The 19366-nt window shown below is 34.2% G+C and overlaps 2 protein-coding genes across 3 annotated transcripts in view; both read left to right on the forward strand.

The window, feature by feature from the left end:
• etv6 (ETS variant transcription factor 6) overlaps nucleotides 1–1123 on the forward strand; it is a 15736-nt gene extending 14613 nt beyond the window's left edge. For both annotated transcript variants that reach the window (XM_026210380.1, XM_026210383.1), the window contains exons 7-8: nucleotides 479–579; nucleotides 664–1123. In XM_026210380.1, coding sequence (XP_026066165.1) covers nucleotides 479–579; nucleotides 664–766 — 204 coding nt within the window. In that variant the 3' untranslated portion in view covers nucleotides 767–1123. The remainder of the gene's footprint in view (nucleotides 1–478; nucleotides 580–663) is intronic.
• A 1066-nt stretch (nucleotides 1124–2189) lies between these two features.
• On the forward strand, nucleotides 2190–13166 carry LOC113048568 (protein FAM19A2). The gene is made up of 6 exons (XM_026210446.1): nucleotides 2190–2677; nucleotides 9157–9248; nucleotides 10600–10746; nucleotides 10831–10955; nucleotides 11252–11299; nucleotides 12400–13166. Exons 2-5 carry the CDS (start codon nucleotides 9158–9160, stop codon nucleotides 11279–11281), a joined length of 393 nt encoding a protein of 130 aa, XP_026066231.1. The 5' UTR covers nucleotides 2190–2677; nucleotide 9157; the 3' UTR covers nucleotides 11282–11299; nucleotides 12400–13166.
• The last annotated feature ends 6200 nt before the right edge of the window (nucleotides 13167–19366 follow it).

The following is a 19366-nucleotide window of genomic DNA, read 5'->3' on the forward strand; positions in this document are numbered from 1 at the left end:
ACAAATGTAGTAATTTTTTTTTAGAAATTAAGAGATTAAGAAATTTCAATCATGAGCACAAAATAAATAGAAAATTAACGTTTAATTACAAATGTAAATAATCAAATATTAAAAATAATAAACTAACTATTAAATTAATATTTGAATGAGTTAAAAAAATTAAAATAGTTTAATATGAAAAATTAAATATAAATTAAATTCAAGTTTATTTGTATAGGGCTTTTTACGATACAAATCATTTCAAAGCAACTTTACAGAAAATTATGTTTCTACAGTATTTAATAGTCAATAGTTCACAAATAAATTTAAAAGTTAATTTAAATATTAATATTATTCATTAGAATACATTAAAGAGCTTAGAATGTGTTCTTGTAGAACTTTAAATGTAAATGTACATTTTAAAGAAGTATTAAAAATAAAATGGAAAAGAAATAAGCAAGTAGTCATTAAATCATTTTTGTTGATGTGTTGCTCACAGAACAGAACCAACATGACGTATGAGAAGATGTCGCGAGCGCTGAGACACTACTACAAACTCAACATCATCAGGAAGGAGCCGGGACAGAGACTGCTCTTCAGGTCAGGACCGTTGCTTTCACTAACACACGTCATGCGTGACCCGGCACATGTTAACACGAGTGTGTGTGTGTGTGCGCGCCGCAGGTTCATGAAGACCCCAGACGAGATCATGAGCGGGCAGACGGAGCGTCTGGAGCACCTGGAGTCAGACACAGACGATCAGATCTACGTGAAGGAGGAGTGCTGAGCCGAGACGCTCCACACCATGAACTTCTGAAGCCACAGATGCCTCGGTCCGTCTGACCTTTGACCTCTGTGTGACCTCCAGACCACGGAGGATCTGCACTGCACTGCTCTCAGTCTGTCGAACCCCTCCTACTCGCTGTTTTTATAGTCTTCTACTTCAGCAAACTTCACGGTGACAATCATTTTAATGACAAACGATGCTCTTTTACAAATCAGATCTAGAAATTGTTGGTGCAGCTTTTTTCTCTTTGGTAAGTATATTGTACGAAGATCTGTCGCGATTTGTATAAACATGGGATGACTAGAATGCTGGTGAAAATGTGATTCAATTCTACAATAAATTTTACTGAGTGACACAGGTGTGTGTACTGAATGTATTTGCTGTGTGTGTGCATTTGAGAGTGTGTGTGTGAGAGTGAGTGCATGTGAGAATGAGTGAAAGTGAACGTGTGTGTGTGTGTGTGCGCGCGTGTATGTGAGTGACAGAGAATGTTTGTGCGCGTGCGTGTGTGTGTGACTGACAGAATGTGTGTCCTTGTAGAAAGCTAAAGCTAGTGTTCGTTTTGGTTTGTTTATAGCTCACTAGCTGCTACACAAGACGTTTTGTAGGTAAACGCTTCCTGGTTTTTCTTTCAGATTCTACACAAACACTTTTTCGTGCTGAGAAACTCGTGTAGAGAAAATAAGCGTCGAATCGCGCAGAACCAGACGCGTCCGCGTGATGGCGCCAAACCTCCAGTCATCAATCCACAGTCTGTCACCACGAACAGTGATTCTAGAGTCAAAAACACCAGGATTGTGCATTAATGTCTAAATTATTAGTATAAGAATAGACTAAATATGTTAACAGGAATCGCACACATCACACAATAACACCTATTGGACATTTATGATCCGAGATGTTCAAAGTTATCATCAAAAATTCTTTCAGTAACTTTAAGAGAACATTCGTTCAGGTTTATCTGATCTTTCTTAGTCTTTAAAACATGAAACAATTATAACTGTTTAGAAATATCCCAGGTAGGCTAGCATATCTGTAAAATATCTCTTCATCTGAAAAACATCTGACAGACGTCTTTAAGAAGTCAGTAATAAAGACGTCAATCATAAAGACATCTTCTAAACATCTAGACCTATTTGACATCTGATAGGAAACGAACTCCGATGTATTGCAGATGAGCAAACACAAAAAAAAAACAGGTCTTACAGATATAATGCAGACATCAAATAGACGTCTCTGAGATGGACGTGCTGTCGGGGTAATAAAAACAGTTTAGAGATGGATTATTTGATAACTGACAACATTATAAATTTAGTTTTAGACCTTCATTTGACAAGCCACAATATGGTGCGTTTCGGTTTACTTTTGATGCATGTTTTGTTTATTATTAGTGTCATAACATAATTCAGTATTCGTCCACCATTGCTGACATTATAGCTGTTACGTCAAAACGCTCCTGCTATTTATCTGGGGTAGCTTTAAATGCATAGTAGTTGTGTGTGTGTGTGTGTGTGAGAGAGAGAGAGAGAGAGAGACAGGTTTGACTGTGTATTTCAGTCAGTGTGTGTGAAGCTCGGGGAAGAGCTGCATCTGTTTCTCTCCATCTTATTTCTTTTTGGACTTCAATGGTTTTTTTTTACGGCTCATAATTAACATCACAATTTATTCAAACTGGAGACGCGGGAAGCGCTTCGCGGAATAATCTCGTTTGTTCAACTCTGTGACGGTTAGTGACGGTTAGTGACGGTTGGGCGCTAAACTCCCGCGCGGATCCGAATCATGTGAGCGCCGCTGACTGAACCGAACCCGAACTCGAACTCGAACCGAGAGGAAGTGGAACCCTGGATCGATCAGACCCTGACCCCTGTCGCACTGATCGAGCTGATCGAATGGATTGATCCGGAGCGCCAGGTACGAGAGCATTCATGCCGCTTCTTCTGTCACTCCGAATACAGACACAAAAACAGCCTAGCAATATAACAACGAGTTAAAATTGGATTATTGATGGATTATTACGGACAGCACCATCAGTTTTGCTTTAGACATTTTTGCTAACATATAAAACGCCTTTAATTAATTTGTCTTAGTACAAATACAAAAACTGCCGTGGATAATTTCTGGTTACCATGGTTTAACTACATTAACCATGTTTTGTTTTTGTAGTTTAATTTGGTTTAACTACAGTAACAATGTTTTTTTAATTATTATTATTATTTGTAATAAAAAAGTGGTTAATGTTCGTAAAGGACAATTGATGTGTAGTTCAATATAGTTTGTTTTGATGATTGCCATTTTTGTTTATATAAATATACAGTATAATAGTTCAGTATCATAGTGTTTGTCCAGGATACATCTGATGAAGTGGAGTGCACTTGTCTAGATAGCATTAATGCACAAATTACTAAATAAACACGTTTTGAAAAATGGTTTTGCAAACAGATTTTTGTAGAAGTACTGTGATAGCACCATAATAACACAGTATTTCGAAGAATCGTAATAACCTGTTTTTTTGTTTAGTTTTTTTGTAAATGGTGAATGAATTTGTATTTATTTTATTGCATTGCAATATAGGTTTGAGAGTTTGCATATATTGTGAATATATATTGAAGCTCAGGAGTCAGAGACTGGGAATGTAAAGGTTCGCGAGCTAGTAATTCATATTCAATCCTAAGCAGTCTTTCCATGTCTTTCCAGTTAATCAATTCAATTCCAGATCAGTGAAATACAGAACACATGCAGATTTCCAGAGAACATGATTAATACAGTAGTTAAAAATAACTAAATAGTCATTATTTTCATCAAATTAGTTAATTCTGGGTGAACTAGATGATGACAAATTTAGGTAAAAAACAAAAAACAAAAACCTTCTGGGAATTTTTTTGGGAATGTTTCTAAAATGTTGAAACGTCCAGTTGTCTTGCGTCATTACAATGTTAAAGGCTACAAAAAAACTTATTATAACGTTATTTGAACGTTTATTTTTGATAGTCTAAGAACGTCAAAATATATTGTTTTCTTGCGGGATTATAACGTTATTTAAAGGTTACAAAAATGTTTCTTAAAACATTCATCAAATACAAATAACATCATAACGTTTTGATCTCATAATGTTTTCGCTTACATTTATGAGAACATATCAAACATAACTAGAACGTTCCATAAGCATTACTTCAAGAACGTTTTGTCATAACTTTTATAAAAGTGTTTTATAAAACATTGTTCTTACATCCAGCGTGTGTTTTCTGTCGCTGAGCTTCAGAAAGCTGGATAACTGGATTCATTTAGAGTAAACGAAGAGCGTGAGTTTATCAGGACAGTCAGGCTGAATTTAGATTTTTAACAAAATTGATTAACAAACATTGTAATTTTAAGTTTTTGGGTCACACTTTTATTGGGTCACACTTGAATCCTTTAAAAGTGATGCTCTTTCTGCAGAACATTTAGCTGCTGGCACACTACTGTTATGAGGGAAAATACGACTGGTGAGAGCCTGCAAACTAGCTATTCAGGTACTGTAATATTAGTCTGTAATAACATCGACAGACTAAAAACAGTACGGCTAACCATCTAATCATAGAAAAACTTGATACCAAAAACAAACATTCAAATGATTTATATTGTGGGTGAGTTAGTTAGTTCTTACGTTGTAAGTAGTGTTGCGGAGAGTCACTTTAAAAAGTAATGTGTAACAATATTGTGTTACTCCATCAAAAAGTAACTGATTACATTACTTAGTTACTTTTTAATGGTAATGCATTACGTTACTTTTGTATCACTTTTTGTCTCCTGGACAGGGCTTGTTTGTTTGAAGAGTTACATTTGTCCCAAACGCCCTTTCACAACAAAAGTGAAATTAATTAACAATGTAACCTTGTATACTTATTTGAAAAAGTAACTAATATTTTAATTGTGAATTTAAAAGTAATGCGTTACTTTACTAGTTACATACCTTGTGTTACCCTCAACACTGTTTTCTTGCAACCTTTAAATAACGTTCAAATCACCACAAGAAAACTATGTGTTTTAAAGTTTTAGTAACGTTCCTACAATGTTTTAAAACCCAAATTTTTCATGTGGAGGACAGACTATACCATAATTATGCTTGAGACCATATGTTCAATCAAAAGTCACATATTCGTCTATTGTTTGGTGATATGACCAAAATAATATTCACGTCACATATCTGCTGTAGTTTATGTATTTACCGTCTTTCAGCTGGAGATTATGTGCTTGTTTAAAATGAGCTGTGATGAGATACAGGACGAACAGAGAGAAAGCAAACCCTTGTTGTTAATCAGCTGTCAGAAATACAGACGCACAGCTTCATTTCGGATGGATGAATCCGATTCTGCTGTAGATTAGAGCGCGTCCGAACACTTGTGTGTTATAATTAAAGCTCAGTTCAGCGTAAAGGGCTCATGTCGGTTAATAAGATGATTTAAGGTTGTTATTAAACCGCTATAACTTCTGTGCACTGAAACGATTTGCAGATTGACTTTGACACAGTTTTCGGGTTAGAAATACTAGTTAATAACAGAAATAATCATTAAGTAACAGCAAGTAACATCATGAATAAAAAGTAAAGTTTGGAAGTAGAAAAACTGAAATGGTGTTTTCGCATAAAACCTAATCCTCTCTTTTCAAATAAAGCTGATGTTCATTCACAAACATTTAGATCTTTTCATATTTAGTTAATTTCATCATTAATGTTTTAATGCTAAAAGAGTAATGATGAACATCTGAAACATCTTCGCTCCAGAATTGTTTTGTTTGTTGTGATTATAAAGTTTTTTGGTGGTTAGAAAAATGTTTCCTAAAACATTCCTCTAACTTTATATTCACCCAAAACTACCGTTTTATGAACGTTTACTATCCTTGCCGTGAATGCAAACGTTATTTAAAAATTACAAAAATGTTTCTTACATATTATTAAAAACAATTATTTTACCCAAAATATAACTGAACAGTTTTAAAAACAATATTCTAAGAACTTTAAAATGTCAAGTTTTAGAACGTTTTTTAAAGGTTACAAAGTTTCTTAGAACATTCAGCAGTTTATATTTTCACCTAAAACATTATTATTAAGTGTTTATTATAGTATAGACACATTATTGGAGATGACTGATATCTTATGTAGCATCTGCTGAACTGTTATAAAGATCTCATTGATTTACATTTCAAGTATCAAAATTTCATCTTATAAATATCTGCATCTTCAGCAACTCTCTGAATAAAACTGATCTGTTTTTCCTCCATATTCTCACTCTATCAGACTATATGAGCCATTAAAGCCTGATGATCAAACATGATGGATGTGCTGGAGTCGGTTCAAGTCTGGTTTCTGGTCTGGGCTTAAGTGCAGATCTCTTATATCATATATGACTTGTTTTGCAGTCTTCCTCATTTAGAGAAACTCCTCTGCTAAATGTACTCTGGAAGCACTCTGATCTTTTTCTGCTGTGTAGAGAGAGTCCGTGCGAATGGTTGAGTAGATCAATCAAACAGAAAATGTGTCCTTTTACGAGAGAAGCACTACTTTAAACTCTAAACTTCCAGCTAACAGGAAAAGTTCACTTTTACATGATTTCTTATTTTAAATAAATGTTAGGACAAAACGTTCTTAAAGTAATTTTTATAGAACTTCTCAGAGAAACCATTCTTGGAACAACATTCTCAGAACATCCTCAAGTGTTTTTGTACTTGATGAACGTTCTCCTAATGTTGAGAGTAAAAAGTTGACATAATACTAAAAAAATTAATGTTCAAGTGAAAATTATTAGTTATTAGAATACTGGGGGAAAAAAACTATTTTGACATTTCAGGAACATTTTAAAACAGTGTTTCCACAGTGTTTTTATAACCAGAAGTAGAGCTGCAAAAATCATCAAAGACTCCACCCACCCCAGTAACCATCTCTTCACTTTGCTGCCATCTGGTAAGCGCTTCCGTAGCCTGATGGCAAAAACCGAGAGACTCAGGAGGAGTTTCTTCCCCCAGGCCTCAGGCTCCTAAACTCTAAACCCGCTTCCTAACATCCTCATGCCTCCACTTAATGTTCACTTTATCTTTTTACTTTATTCTATACCTCACATAGACACACTGACAGTGTCACCCTGTTTTGCTCATTTGCTTCTTGTACATTCCTGTGTATCTTAATATTTAAGACTACAGTTTACATTCATGCACATTATTTTGCATTCTATATTTAATTCTACAATATACATTTTTTATATTTTATTGTTATATTTTTATTGTTTACTTTTATTTCATTCTTACATTGCTTTATTTATGTATATTTTCATCTGTGTTGTTTTCTTTAATAATCGCACTGTCCATGGAGCGGACCTGACTCACATTTCACTGCTGGTTATATATGCTATGTATAACTTTGTATCTGACGAATAAAAATTTTGAATCTTGAATCTTAACCTATATTTTTTGGGCATGTGGTAATTGCAAGCTTGAAAACTCTTGAAGGTCTAGATGTCTCTGAAACGAGTCTCTGAAGCGAGTCTCTGAAGCGAATCTCTGAAGCGAATCTCTGAAGCGAGTCTCTGAAGCGAATCTCTGAAACGAGTCTCTGAAGCGAGTCTCTGAAGCGAGTCTCTGAAGCGAATCTCTGAAACGAGTCTCTGAAGCGAATCTCTGAAGCGAGTCTCTGAAGCGAGTCTCTGAAGCGAGTCTCTGAAGCGAATCTCTGAAGCGAGTCTCTGAAGCGAATCTCTGAAGCGAGTCTCTGAAGCGAGTCTCTGAAGCGAGTCTCTGAAGCGAATCTCTGAAGCGAGTCTCTGAAGCGAGTCTCTGAAGCGAGTCTCTGAAGCGAGTCTCTGAAGCGAATCTCTGAAGCGAATCTCTGAAGCGAGTCTCTGAAGCGAGTCTCTGAAGCGAGTCTCTGAAGCGAGTCTCTGAAGCGAGTCTCTGAAGCGAGTCTCTGAAGCGAGTCTCTGAAGCGAATCTCTGAAGCGAGTCTCTGAAGCGAGTCTCTGAAGCGAGTCTCTGAAGCGAGTCTCTGAAGCGAGTCTCTGAAGTGAATCTCTGAAGCGAGTCTCTGAAATGTCTCTGAAGCGAGTCTCTGAAATGTCTCTGAAGCGAGTCTCTGAAGCGAGTCTCTGAAGCGAATCTCTGAAGCGAGTCTCTGAAGCGAGTCTCTGAAATGTCTCTGAAGCGAGTCTCTGAAGCGAATCTCTGAAACGAGTCTCTGAAACGAGTCTCTGAAGCGAATCTCTGAAGCGAGTCTCTGAAGCGAGTCTCTGAAATGTCTCTGAAGCGAGTCTCTGAAGCGAGTCTCTGAAGCGAGTCTCTGAAGCGAGTCTCTGAAGCGAGTCTCTGAAGCGAGTCTCTGAAGCGAATCTCTGAAGCGAGTCTCTGAAGCGAGTCTCTGAAGCGAGTCTCTGAAATGTCTCTGAAGCGAGTCTCTGAAGCGAGTCTCTGAAGCGAGTCTCTGAAGCGAGTCTCTGAAGCGAATCTCTGAAGCGAGTCTCTGAAGCGAGTCTCTGAAGCGAGTCTCTGAAGCGAATCTCTGAAGCGAATCTCTGAAGCGAGTCTCTGAAGCGAGTCTCTGAAGCGAGTCTCTGAAGCGAGTCTCTGAAGCGAGTCTCTGAAGCGAGTCTCTGAAGCGAGTCTCTGAAGCGAGTCTCTGAAGCGAGTCTCTGAAGCGAGTCTCTGAAGCGAGTCTCTGAAGCGAGTCTCTGAAGCGAGTCTCTGAAGCGAGTCTCTGAAGCGAGTCTCTGAAGCGAGTCTCTGAAGCGAGTCTCTGAAGCGAGTCTCTGAAGCGAATCTCTGAAGCGAGTCTCTGAAGCGAGTCTCTGAAGCGAGTCTCTGAAGCGAGTCTCTGAAGCGAGTCTCTGAAGCGAGTCTCTGAAGCGAGTCTCTGAAGCGAATCTCTGAAGCGAGTCTCTGAAATGTCTCTGAAGCGAGTCTCTGAAATGTCTCTGAAGCGAGTCTCTGAAGCGAGTCTCTGAAGCGAATCTCTGAAGCGAGTCGGATTGAATTCTGAGAGACGTAATGAAGATGAATAACACGATGGAAATGAGCAGCGATAAAGGAACCGACAGCCTCATTTTGAACCAGACTAGATTCCCAGTTTAATAATTCTTCCTGCTGATGCGTGTGAGTTTATTAATGTTTTCAATAGTCCAAACTTTAACGGCATGTTCTCTTGTTCGGCATCAATTATGCAGATGTCCTGAGGGTTTGCAATACAACACAGAGGCCTGAATTAAAGATGAAGAGCTTTTAGAATAAAACACACAATTAGAAGCGGCTCGTTCCTCTCTGACACATTCATAATGAGAAAATAAGTCTGCGTTCCTGCCCTCCGGCGCTCGAGTGGAAGACTTTAAGCTCATTCAATCAGGAGGTGAGACTGTATGAAGTGTGTGTGTGTGCAGGATGAGCATGAGGGATCTTCAGGAAGTCCTCACTCAGGTCCTGCTGCTGGTTCTCCTCCTGGGATCTCCAGCACACTCCAGGGAACATCAAGGTGGGTTTCAAACCTGAATCACACGCAGCATTCTACGGATTTATATATTATTATTATAGTTTTGATTAATTTTTACTAATTAGTAATTTATCAAATTTATATAATATGCATTTTATATTTATTGAAAATGTATAATAAAATTTTAATTAGTTTTTATTTTATATTTTCATTTTATTATATTATTATTTTTATTTAAATTACAAAAAAAAAAAACATTTATTTCCAGTTAGTTATTTTAGTGTTTTTTTTTTTTCATCTAGTATTTATATTTAATTTAATTTCTGCTTTATTTTAATTAGCAGTAATGTTTTCAATAGTTTTAGTCTACATTTTCTCTGTAAAGTGCTGTTCTTCCTCAGTATTTTTGTCTTGTTTTCCAGTACAAACAACTCTACATTATTAAATCAAGACACATTCAGTGGACAAGCAAAATGACTGAAGATATTCAGAAAAATTATGTGTAAAACAAGAACAAATATGAGTTGAGAAAAATAATTGTATTTTCCCTTTGAATTAATTAAAAGGTTTTCTGACCCCTGGTATTTATTTATTTATTTTTTCAAATTAAGCTCATTTTGATAAATACCTTTTCTGTCATATTGCTTCACCTGTAAATCTTAATTTAAGGATTCTTCGATATCTGGAAAAAATGTTTGCAGTGTAGTTATAGACATGGTTTGTCACCCTTTTTAAAACCCTTTTTTAATTAGTTTTAATTTTTATATTGTCTTTTATTGTTATATTTTTGTTGTAATTATTGTCATTTTTTTTAAATATATATACATATTTTTTCATTTTGTAATTTTTTAGAATATTTATTTTGGGGTTTTTTTTTTACTACGATGAGTGTTTATTGTGATCAAGTGCTATTTTATTATCATTGCCATTGTGTTTTTTTATTTTTACAAAATGTATCAGTTTTTCAAGTATTTTTGGTGGAAGGTTTTATTTTTTTATTTTTATTTTTTTATATATATAAAAATATTTTTTGACTACAATGATGATTATGATCCAATGCTATTTTAGTATATACTTATTAATTTTTTGAGCTTGTTTTAATATTAATATATATATATTTTTAAATCATTGTTTTTAGTAGTTTTATTTATATTTTCAATTATTTGCATTCTTTATATTTTCTGTTTTAATTTTAGCTTTATTGTGTGTTTTATTTCTTTTTCAAATAGTTTTGGAATTTATTTTTCTATTTTTAATCTATAATTTATATGAATTAGTATTTTATTTATTTCAGTGCATCAGGTTCCTCTACAGTAGGTGAAATGAGCAGTGTTCTGCGTGTGTGTAGTATTAGTCTGGTGTAAGGCAGTAGTGTTGTTGTGTTGTGTTGCAGTGGTGCGGATGGGAGCGTGTGAGGTGGTGGCTTTACACCGATGCTGTAATAAGAACAAGATCGAGGAGCGTTCGCAGACCGTCAAGTGCTCGTGTTTCCCGGGACAAGTGGCAGGAACCACTCGAGCGGCTCCGTCCTGCGTAGACGGTTCGTAAAACACAGTCTGTGATCCACGAGAACAACACGAGCTGTGATTTATCTTGTTCTGTGTGTGTGTGTGTGTGTGTTCAGCCTCTATCGTCCAGCAGAAGTGGTGGTGTCAGATGGATCCGTGTCTGGATGGAGAGGATTGTAAAGTGCTGCCGGATCTCAAAGGCTGGAGCTGTGCTACGGGGAACAAGATCAAGACCACGAAGGTATGAAGCTCCTCAGAAAACACAGTACAGTACCACGATCTCAAACATCTTCTGCTTTGTGCATCATTTAAAGCACTGTTAATAAACACATGAAATGTTATCTGGTCTTTAATAACATTAGCACAAAAGCATGATCAATGTTTCAGTTTGTTTTAAATGTTACTATTGTTTCAGAGAACATTCAAAAGTAACGTTCTCATGATCTTCGTGAAATGATACAATGTTCACATTCAAATGAAACTTTTAAATGAAACACTAAACTAATGTCTTCATTTCCCATGTTACACACGGCACAGATCTCCTCAGACCGGGACCAGCTCTGGTGAGCGCTGGAACCTGATCAGGTGACCGGCCTTCATCATCATCATCATCATCTTCATCATCACACACAACAAAAGGGGCTTGAAACTTCTAGAAGAGTTACTCGTGTAATTCTGGAATCAGCAGCGCGTTTATCTTTCTGACAGAATATATCACCATCTTTATCACACTTTCTGGATGAAATTATGTAGAACTCAAATATGATGTGCTTTATAGTCATTCTGTTCACAAACACTGTGTTTCAATAAATGTTCAGATATTAATTATATAAAAATGTACAATTAAAATTATAAAAAACTAAATAAGTACTTGCCAAAAATGTAAATAGTAATTAAACAACAGTCAAATTAAAATGAAGAAAAAAAACACTTGCTAAACATTGTAAAATTAATTATATAAATAATGTACAATTTAAAAACAAAACAAAAATTTGCTACAAATGTAAATAGTAATTAAATAAAAAATGTCAAATTAAAATTAAATGCTTAAAATGTACAATTAAAATAAAAACAAAATAAACACTTAATAAAATTTAAAAAGTAATTAAATATAAATTTTAAAATAAAATAAAACTCTTGTGTTTAAAAAATTAAAAATTTGAACATTAATTATTTAAACTAATTTACATTAAAATAAATAAAAACAAAATAAACACTTGCTAACGATGTAAATAGTATTTAAATTTAAAAAAATGTAGAATTAAAATAAAAACAAACACTTGCTAAAAATGTAAGTAATGTAAAATTAAAATTAATAAAAGCAAAAATAAATGTACATAGTAATTAAATAGCAAAATTTGATTTAAATTAAAATAAAACTAGCTAAAAATGTAATTAAAATAAATAAAAACAAAACAAGCACTTGTTAAAAAATAAGTTAATAAATAATAAACAATTAATAAATATTAATTGACATGTTTTAATAAAATAAGTACAAAATAAATAAACACTTGCTAAAAATGAAATATTAGGATGACAAAAATACAACCCTTGCTAAAAAATCAGTATATTTTATTTGCTTACCTTTGATCATGTGACCATTAACCAGCATCAGATAACTGAGAACGTCCAAGTGTGTTGTTAAATGACTAAAGAAATGGTAATGATGTTTTTAACTGTTTCAGGCACACACAGAGAGGATCAGGGGGTGTTTGTGGGACTCTTACAGCGCTGGTGTGAGACGATCATAACCTCGACTGATCCGATGGAGGTCACAGAGATCCTCTAAAACATCATCTTCATCAGGCGTCAGATGGATGATGGGAAAACACAGATGAACATTTAGTTCCTGCATCTCTTGAGGTTCTGATATGAATTATATCCAATGAAATCATATCAAAGAAGACGTTTGATCCGTGTAAATGATGCGTACGCTCATAATAAACCATGATTGTCTTAAACTGCTGGCTTTTATCTTCTCCTGGGCTTTCTCTGTGTCCAGATGTTTTCCAGGTGAGGTGGGCGGAGCAGGAAGTGCTTCATGACCCCCAGGTGACCCTCAGTCGTTCACTCAGCCAGAGAATCAGTGAATCACTTGAGTGATTCATTTGGACAGAACAGATGCCCAGCTAACGGAGCGTTCTCTAAACGTTTCGTCAAGGTTCTTTTAATGTTGTGAATATTGCTTTGAATCCGAGTGAATAGATGATCACAGCGCTCTCTTAATTTAGTCTGTCAGTGCTGCTGTTGAAAATGCAAAACAGTAAAAACAATCCCAGACGGGGTTAACACACAAGACGTTCACTGCTGGCCCTTTAATGTGTGCATATGCGTTTATAATATATGAAATTTGTTTTTTAGTTATATGAAATTAATCCTCAGTCAAGAGAAAATTCCCAGTGAGATCAGTGTCTTTATGGAAAGCAGTGTATTCTGGGATTTTTCAGGAGAATGATGCTTGAATGATGTAGGCTTTTTTAATTTAAGCAGTTTTTATTTTTTACCTCTCTGTTTATTGATAATATTTTATATCTTTTTTGTTTGTTTGTTTTAGACCATTTATTATTTTTTTATGTGTTTATTTAATGTTATTTTTTTACAAATATGTCATATTATTAATAATATTATTATTATTATTAATCATATTTATTTTTACATTTTTCAGTTTTTCCATTTTATTTAGTGTCAGGCCCCATTATTTTTATATGCATCTTTTTTTTTGTTACTATTTTACCTTTTTTGACCCTATTATTTATTTATTTGATTATTTTGTTACTATTATTTTATTTTGTATAAAGTCCCTTTATTTGTTTTACATTTATGTATTGAATATTATTTATTTACTTATTTTTGCTTTATTTTTTTATTTTTTTTAGATCCTATTATTTTTATTTATATGTATATTTTATTACTATTTTATTTTATCATTATTTTATGTTATTTAATTTTATTTAATTTTAGACCCTATTATTTATTGTTGTATTTTGTATGTTTAAGTCCCTTTTTTTGTACATTTATTTATTATTTAATATAATTTTTTATATATATTTTATTTTATTTTATTGTAGTTCCTATTATTTTTACATGTACATTTGTTCCTATTTTATTTTATTATTATTTAATGCGATTTAATTTTGTTTTGTTTTGTCCTCTGATGGAGAGTGTTGTTGAAGGCACAGGTCCGTCTCTGCCTCGCGGGACACTGACTGCAGGTTTAAGGTGTTTTGATAAGATGTCAGTGCGTCTCTGGGGTCGGTTCGTTCCTGTAATCGGGGTCCCAGAGGAACACGGCTCTGTCAGGCTGGATTACACTGATGTTTAACGCCTGCTTAATTCTCTGAACAAACACTGATCCACTGCTGCCTCCACGTGTTTAAGAGTCCGTTCAGAAGATGAACACCTCAATACCTGTTCACTGATGCACGCTTCAGACCGTGCGCTTATTGCTGTGTGCTGAAATCCTCTATTCACACACGTAACAATGAGCAGCTAGACAGAAGAGATTGACAAGAACTTTGTTTCTGAAGAGTCGTGTTTATCTGAGCAATCTCTCACGCTTTTGTCACGGTGTCAGATTCTCCTCGTGGGATGATTACTGTAATTGCTCACAACACAATAGCATCTGGATTAGTCATGACATCTGCGATCATCTCACGACCTCAAGATGAGCTTACAGCGGTGACGTGTGTGTGTTTTATCAGAAGACCCATATATTACATATAGATCGTTTAGATATAACCTTCTTCCAGTAACATTAACATGAGGCTCATTCAAAGCTACTTGGTTTTAAATAATGTTCGTAAAATGTTAGCATAAAAACGTTTATTGTACATCCTTCACTGAACTATTTTGGCCGGATGTAATATTTTTAAAAAATCTAAACGTTTTTTAGAACCTTCAGAGAACATTTAAAAGTAACGTTCTCATAATGTTTGCAAATGATTAAATGGAATGTTCATGTAACGTTTGTAACAACCAGGAAAAAGTTTCAACACATTCCACTTTACTGAATAAATAATTACACAAATAAATAAATAAATATAACAGTAGTCTTGGAATGAAATTAAAATAACATCTAAATGTTCGTGCAGGTTTTTTATGTGAATGTTACTCTTGAATAGGAATTTAAACGTTTTAAGAATGTTCCCGTTAAAACATTATTTTTGAATGTTCAAAACATCCCGATTTTTAAATGAAGACATTTGTTGGAGAAGCTTAGGTATTAAGTGTTGTTTTCTAGAAAAGAAAAAAAGATTTGGAGCGTTATACCTAAAACAAGAAACTAAATCTGCCAATGTCAAAACATAAACTTAGTTTCTATTTTTCTGACCCCATTGGCAGATATTTGGTCTTGTTTTTATGATTTATCTCATAATTCCTAGTATTATGACTTTCTGAAATAATTTCAGATTTTTGTACCATAATTATTGTGTCATAATTTTGAGTTTTCATATAAATATTACTTTTCCACTAATTTTGGCGTTCTATTTCACAATTTCAACTTTTTATATCATAATTTTGACTTTGTCATTTTAATGACTTCCTATCCTAAATGTTATTATTTATCTCAGAATTATGAACGAGTAAACCATATTTTTTCTTTCTATCTCATAATTGTAATTAAGTAAATTATAACTGTGTCTCTTTATCTTATGATTTGGACATTGTCATAGTTATGACTTGATCTCATGATTTAACTCTTTTTCTATAATAATTTTCACAATGCCATAATTTTGTCTTTATATCTCATGATTTATCTCGTAATTTTAACATAGTTATAATTTTGACTTTTTTAACACAATTTCAATTTTACATCAAGTTTTTTTATCTCCTGTTTCTGACTATTTTATAATTTCAACGTGTGTGTGTGTGTGTGTGTGAGTGTGTGTGTGTGTGTGTGTGTGTGTGTGTGTGTGTGTGTGTGTGCGTGAGTGTGCGTGTGTGTGTGTGTGTGTGCGTGTGTGCGTGTGTGCGTGAGTGTGTGTGTGAGTAAAACTAGACCGGTTTCACACTTCCAGCAGCAGAATGTAACTCTCAAGATGCTGAAAAGATACACACACGATTAATTAAAGCTGAAATATTCTCTCCCACCCGTGACATTTCCTCTGCTCCTCTGAAATCTTTCTCTGTGTGTTGACATTTACCCGCACTTATGGTGTCTGACATTTAGACTAATCTCAATTAATCTCAGCGCCATTAAGATAATCACATTAAAGTCAAACTCTCGGCTTCAGGGACACTAACACTATGACAGTAAACCATATTTGTCATCATTTTTCATCATCATTTATTTTGTTTAATTTCAGTTTTTAAAATCAGTTTTTTTTTAACCAGGTTAAACTAAATAAAAACAAGCAACAAGCTGAAATAAATCAAGACAATTTATTTATGTGTTTATTCATTAATGGTGTTATTTTTTCGTAACTATACGAACCCTGATCTTGACGTAAAGTCTCATCAGGCGTAAAGTGAGTTTAATGTTTGCGAGGGACTTTGGTTTCTCTTTATGACAGTAAAAGGTTTTCAGTCTCGAGCTCCTGGAGAAAAAGAAAAACTAAAAGAGTCCAAATGAGTCTCTACATCAATTTTTAATTGCATTAATCTGAGCCGTCCAGTGTATATCTGTACAATCACATCACATCGGTTTCACTCGGACTCAGTTTTAGGATTAGGAATATTGATATTAATCACTTTTATTGATTTATTTTGAGCTATAGAGGGAAAGTTTGCATACATTATCTAGAAAACAGGATTTTGATTCTATTATTTTTATGTAACTGCAGGAAAATGGCACTTTCATTTTATTAATTTGCACAGGGAGTTCCTCAGGGTTCAGTATTGGGTCCAATATTATTGAACATTTATATGCTTCCACTTGGGCAGATTATTAGGAAACATGGCCTTGTTGTATTGCTTTTGGTGTTTTGTTTTCTTTTATTAATTACTTTATAACTGCAGCGGTTTAAGAAAAGCGCATTACAAATAAAAGAGATGCTGATTTTCTGATTTGCATATGCAGATGAGAGGAATCATCTTCAGATCGTTAAACGCTCGTCCTCGTTTGTGTTCAGTTGTGATGCTGAGATTGACTGAACTCACAGAAGACGGGGGGGGGGTCAAAGGTCAAAGACTGATACTGAACTGTTGCTATGGCGTCAGGAGACTAACCTCAACCAGCAGGTCAAAGGTTAGACTAGTTAGTTACAGCAATTTGCCTTTGTTTGTGGATACAGTTACTTTACAAAGGGAAATTTAAATATATATATATATATATATATACATATATATTATTTTAATTTTATTTTTATTGTTTTTATTTACTTTATTTTTTCATTTAATTTAATTTATTTTAAATATAAGCCTTGTTAGCAGGAAAATGTATGTGTGCTGCTTATTTATTAATTAATTATTTCTATTTCATTTAATTTTAATCCCAGCAATGAACTGTGTTTGTGAATATTTACTTATACATTAACTCTTTTATTTATTCGATTTTTGTTGTTTTATTTAATTTAATTTAGTGTGAATGAGATGCATCTGATGGTAGCATCTTTGTAAACTGGTTTTGGTCCCAACCTTTTTCAGCTCGCGGACCACATCAAAAAAATTAACTGACCGCGCTATTGTTGGGTTAATAACTTAGCACACAGAAGCTAGATTGTTAACTGTATTTATTGAATGAACTAGGGCTGTGCGATATGGAGAAAAAAAAAAAAACTATTGCGATTTCTTTGATCAATTTTGCGATTGTGACACACAGATATGCTTTTACAGTCATAAATGCATTCACGATTAATTTGAAACATATTTACATTTACATTTATTCATTTAGCAGAATAATAAAGAAAATTTAGAGCTTTATCAAAAAGTTGTAACGTCTCTAGAACAGACATAAGTAAAAATTATCACTATAGTAAAGATGGAACAAAATGTATAGACTTATGGCTAAAAATAAATTTTAAAAAAATCCTGTGTCCAGGGACTTTTTTTTCTTAAAAGGTGCATCACAGACAGTGTGTGAACCGGGAGTCTGTTCTGTTCTCGCGCTAGGCGCAATGCATTCTGATTGGATGGGATAGCATACTACGGGAGGGAAAATCGTGCACGCTCAAATCGTGATTTTATGATGATTTCTTTTAATCACTCAGCCCTAGAATGGACTGGAAATGAACAGAAAATAATTGGCGGCCCACCTGCAAAACCACCACGACCCACTAAGGGGGGCGCGGACCACAGATTGAAAACTACTGACTTACAGTATCAATATAATGTTTTATCAAAAATGCATTAAAATGAAGTGAGTTTAAGCTCGAAACAAGAACAATATAAAAAAAATTATAAAATGCATGGATGTGATTGACCTCTTCTCTAGGGGGTCAGTGTAAGGTCAAACTGAGGTCAAAGGTCAGTCTAAAGTCAGATTTAGGTCAGTGTGAAGTCAGTCTGAAGTCGGATTGAGGTCAGTGCGGGGTCAGTCTGAGGTCAGATTGAGGTCAGTGTGGGGTCAGTCTGAGGTCACCTTCAACACTTCTGTTTGTCTTCAACTCTTTACATTTTTACTGGATTTAAAGAATTACAGATACAGCCAGAAGGTACATCATATATATATATATTATTGTTTATTGTTAGAAAATATATTTACATAAATCTATTTTTAAAACATATTTTAGTAATTATTTTGTATATTTTATAATATTTATAAAGAAAAATCCATATGGGCTGAACATGCACAGACAGATAAATCCAAGAGACAGTTTAAAGCCTAACTAGTGTCCAAACAAACTTAAAACGTGGATTTCTATCAATTAAACTCTTTAGAACTAACATTATTTAATTCGCCTGCTCTTTTAAGGTGTTAAATAGAATCAATGCCAGTTAAACAGACCAATTAAAGTCTTTTAAAACCACTTCTCAGAAAGAGGATTCTCTCCCTCAGTAGAAAGAACAAACATTATATAAGGGATGAAATAATTAATGCTCTGAGAGAGAGAGAGAAAGAGAGAGAGTGAGAGACAGAGAGAGTGAGAGAGAAGAAAAACTGCTTCACTAAGTGCTTTTATTTTGAAACTGAAGAGCGACTCCTGCTGTTCACTGATGAAAGGCACACTTCCGCTGAAAACTAAAGATTTTCTTTTGAAATAGCTTGTATTTAAGAATCAAATCTGCTGTTTGTGAATCCGCCACAACATGTCACATTTTATCCCCAAACTATATTTACATCTCACCCCCCAAAAAAATGCAGAATTGAGAGATAAAAAGTCGTAATTACTTTTATTGTTTTATTTTGTGGCGGAAACAAGCTTCCATACATTTAATGCAGTATATTTGTTAAATTATTTAGCACCTATCCAACTGATTAGTAAATGTACATCAACAGTTACATGAAATAAAAGATTATATATTTCTATACATACAGTTCTTGTTAGAATAATAGATGCTTACGTTATATTTAAGGCAATACAGCATGAGTTGGGAGTGTTAGATGGTGGCACTTTCAAACCAAGCACAGGAATCATGTGAAACTCGAATACGCTGTGAAAAAATAACCCTGAAAACTGAACGAAACAAGTTTTTCCCCTGAGGACGTCTGGTGTAAATCATATTGCTTAAAGCTCTAGATTTGGTAATGATCCTCAGAAGGGATTGGTAAGG

This window comes from Carassius auratus, chromosome 29, assembly GCF_003368295.1.
Source record: "Carassius auratus strain Wakin chromosome 29, ASM336829v1, whole genome shotgun sequence".
Lineage (NCBI taxonomy): Eukaryota > Metazoa > Chordata > Actinopteri > Cypriniformes > Cyprinidae > Carassius > Carassius auratus.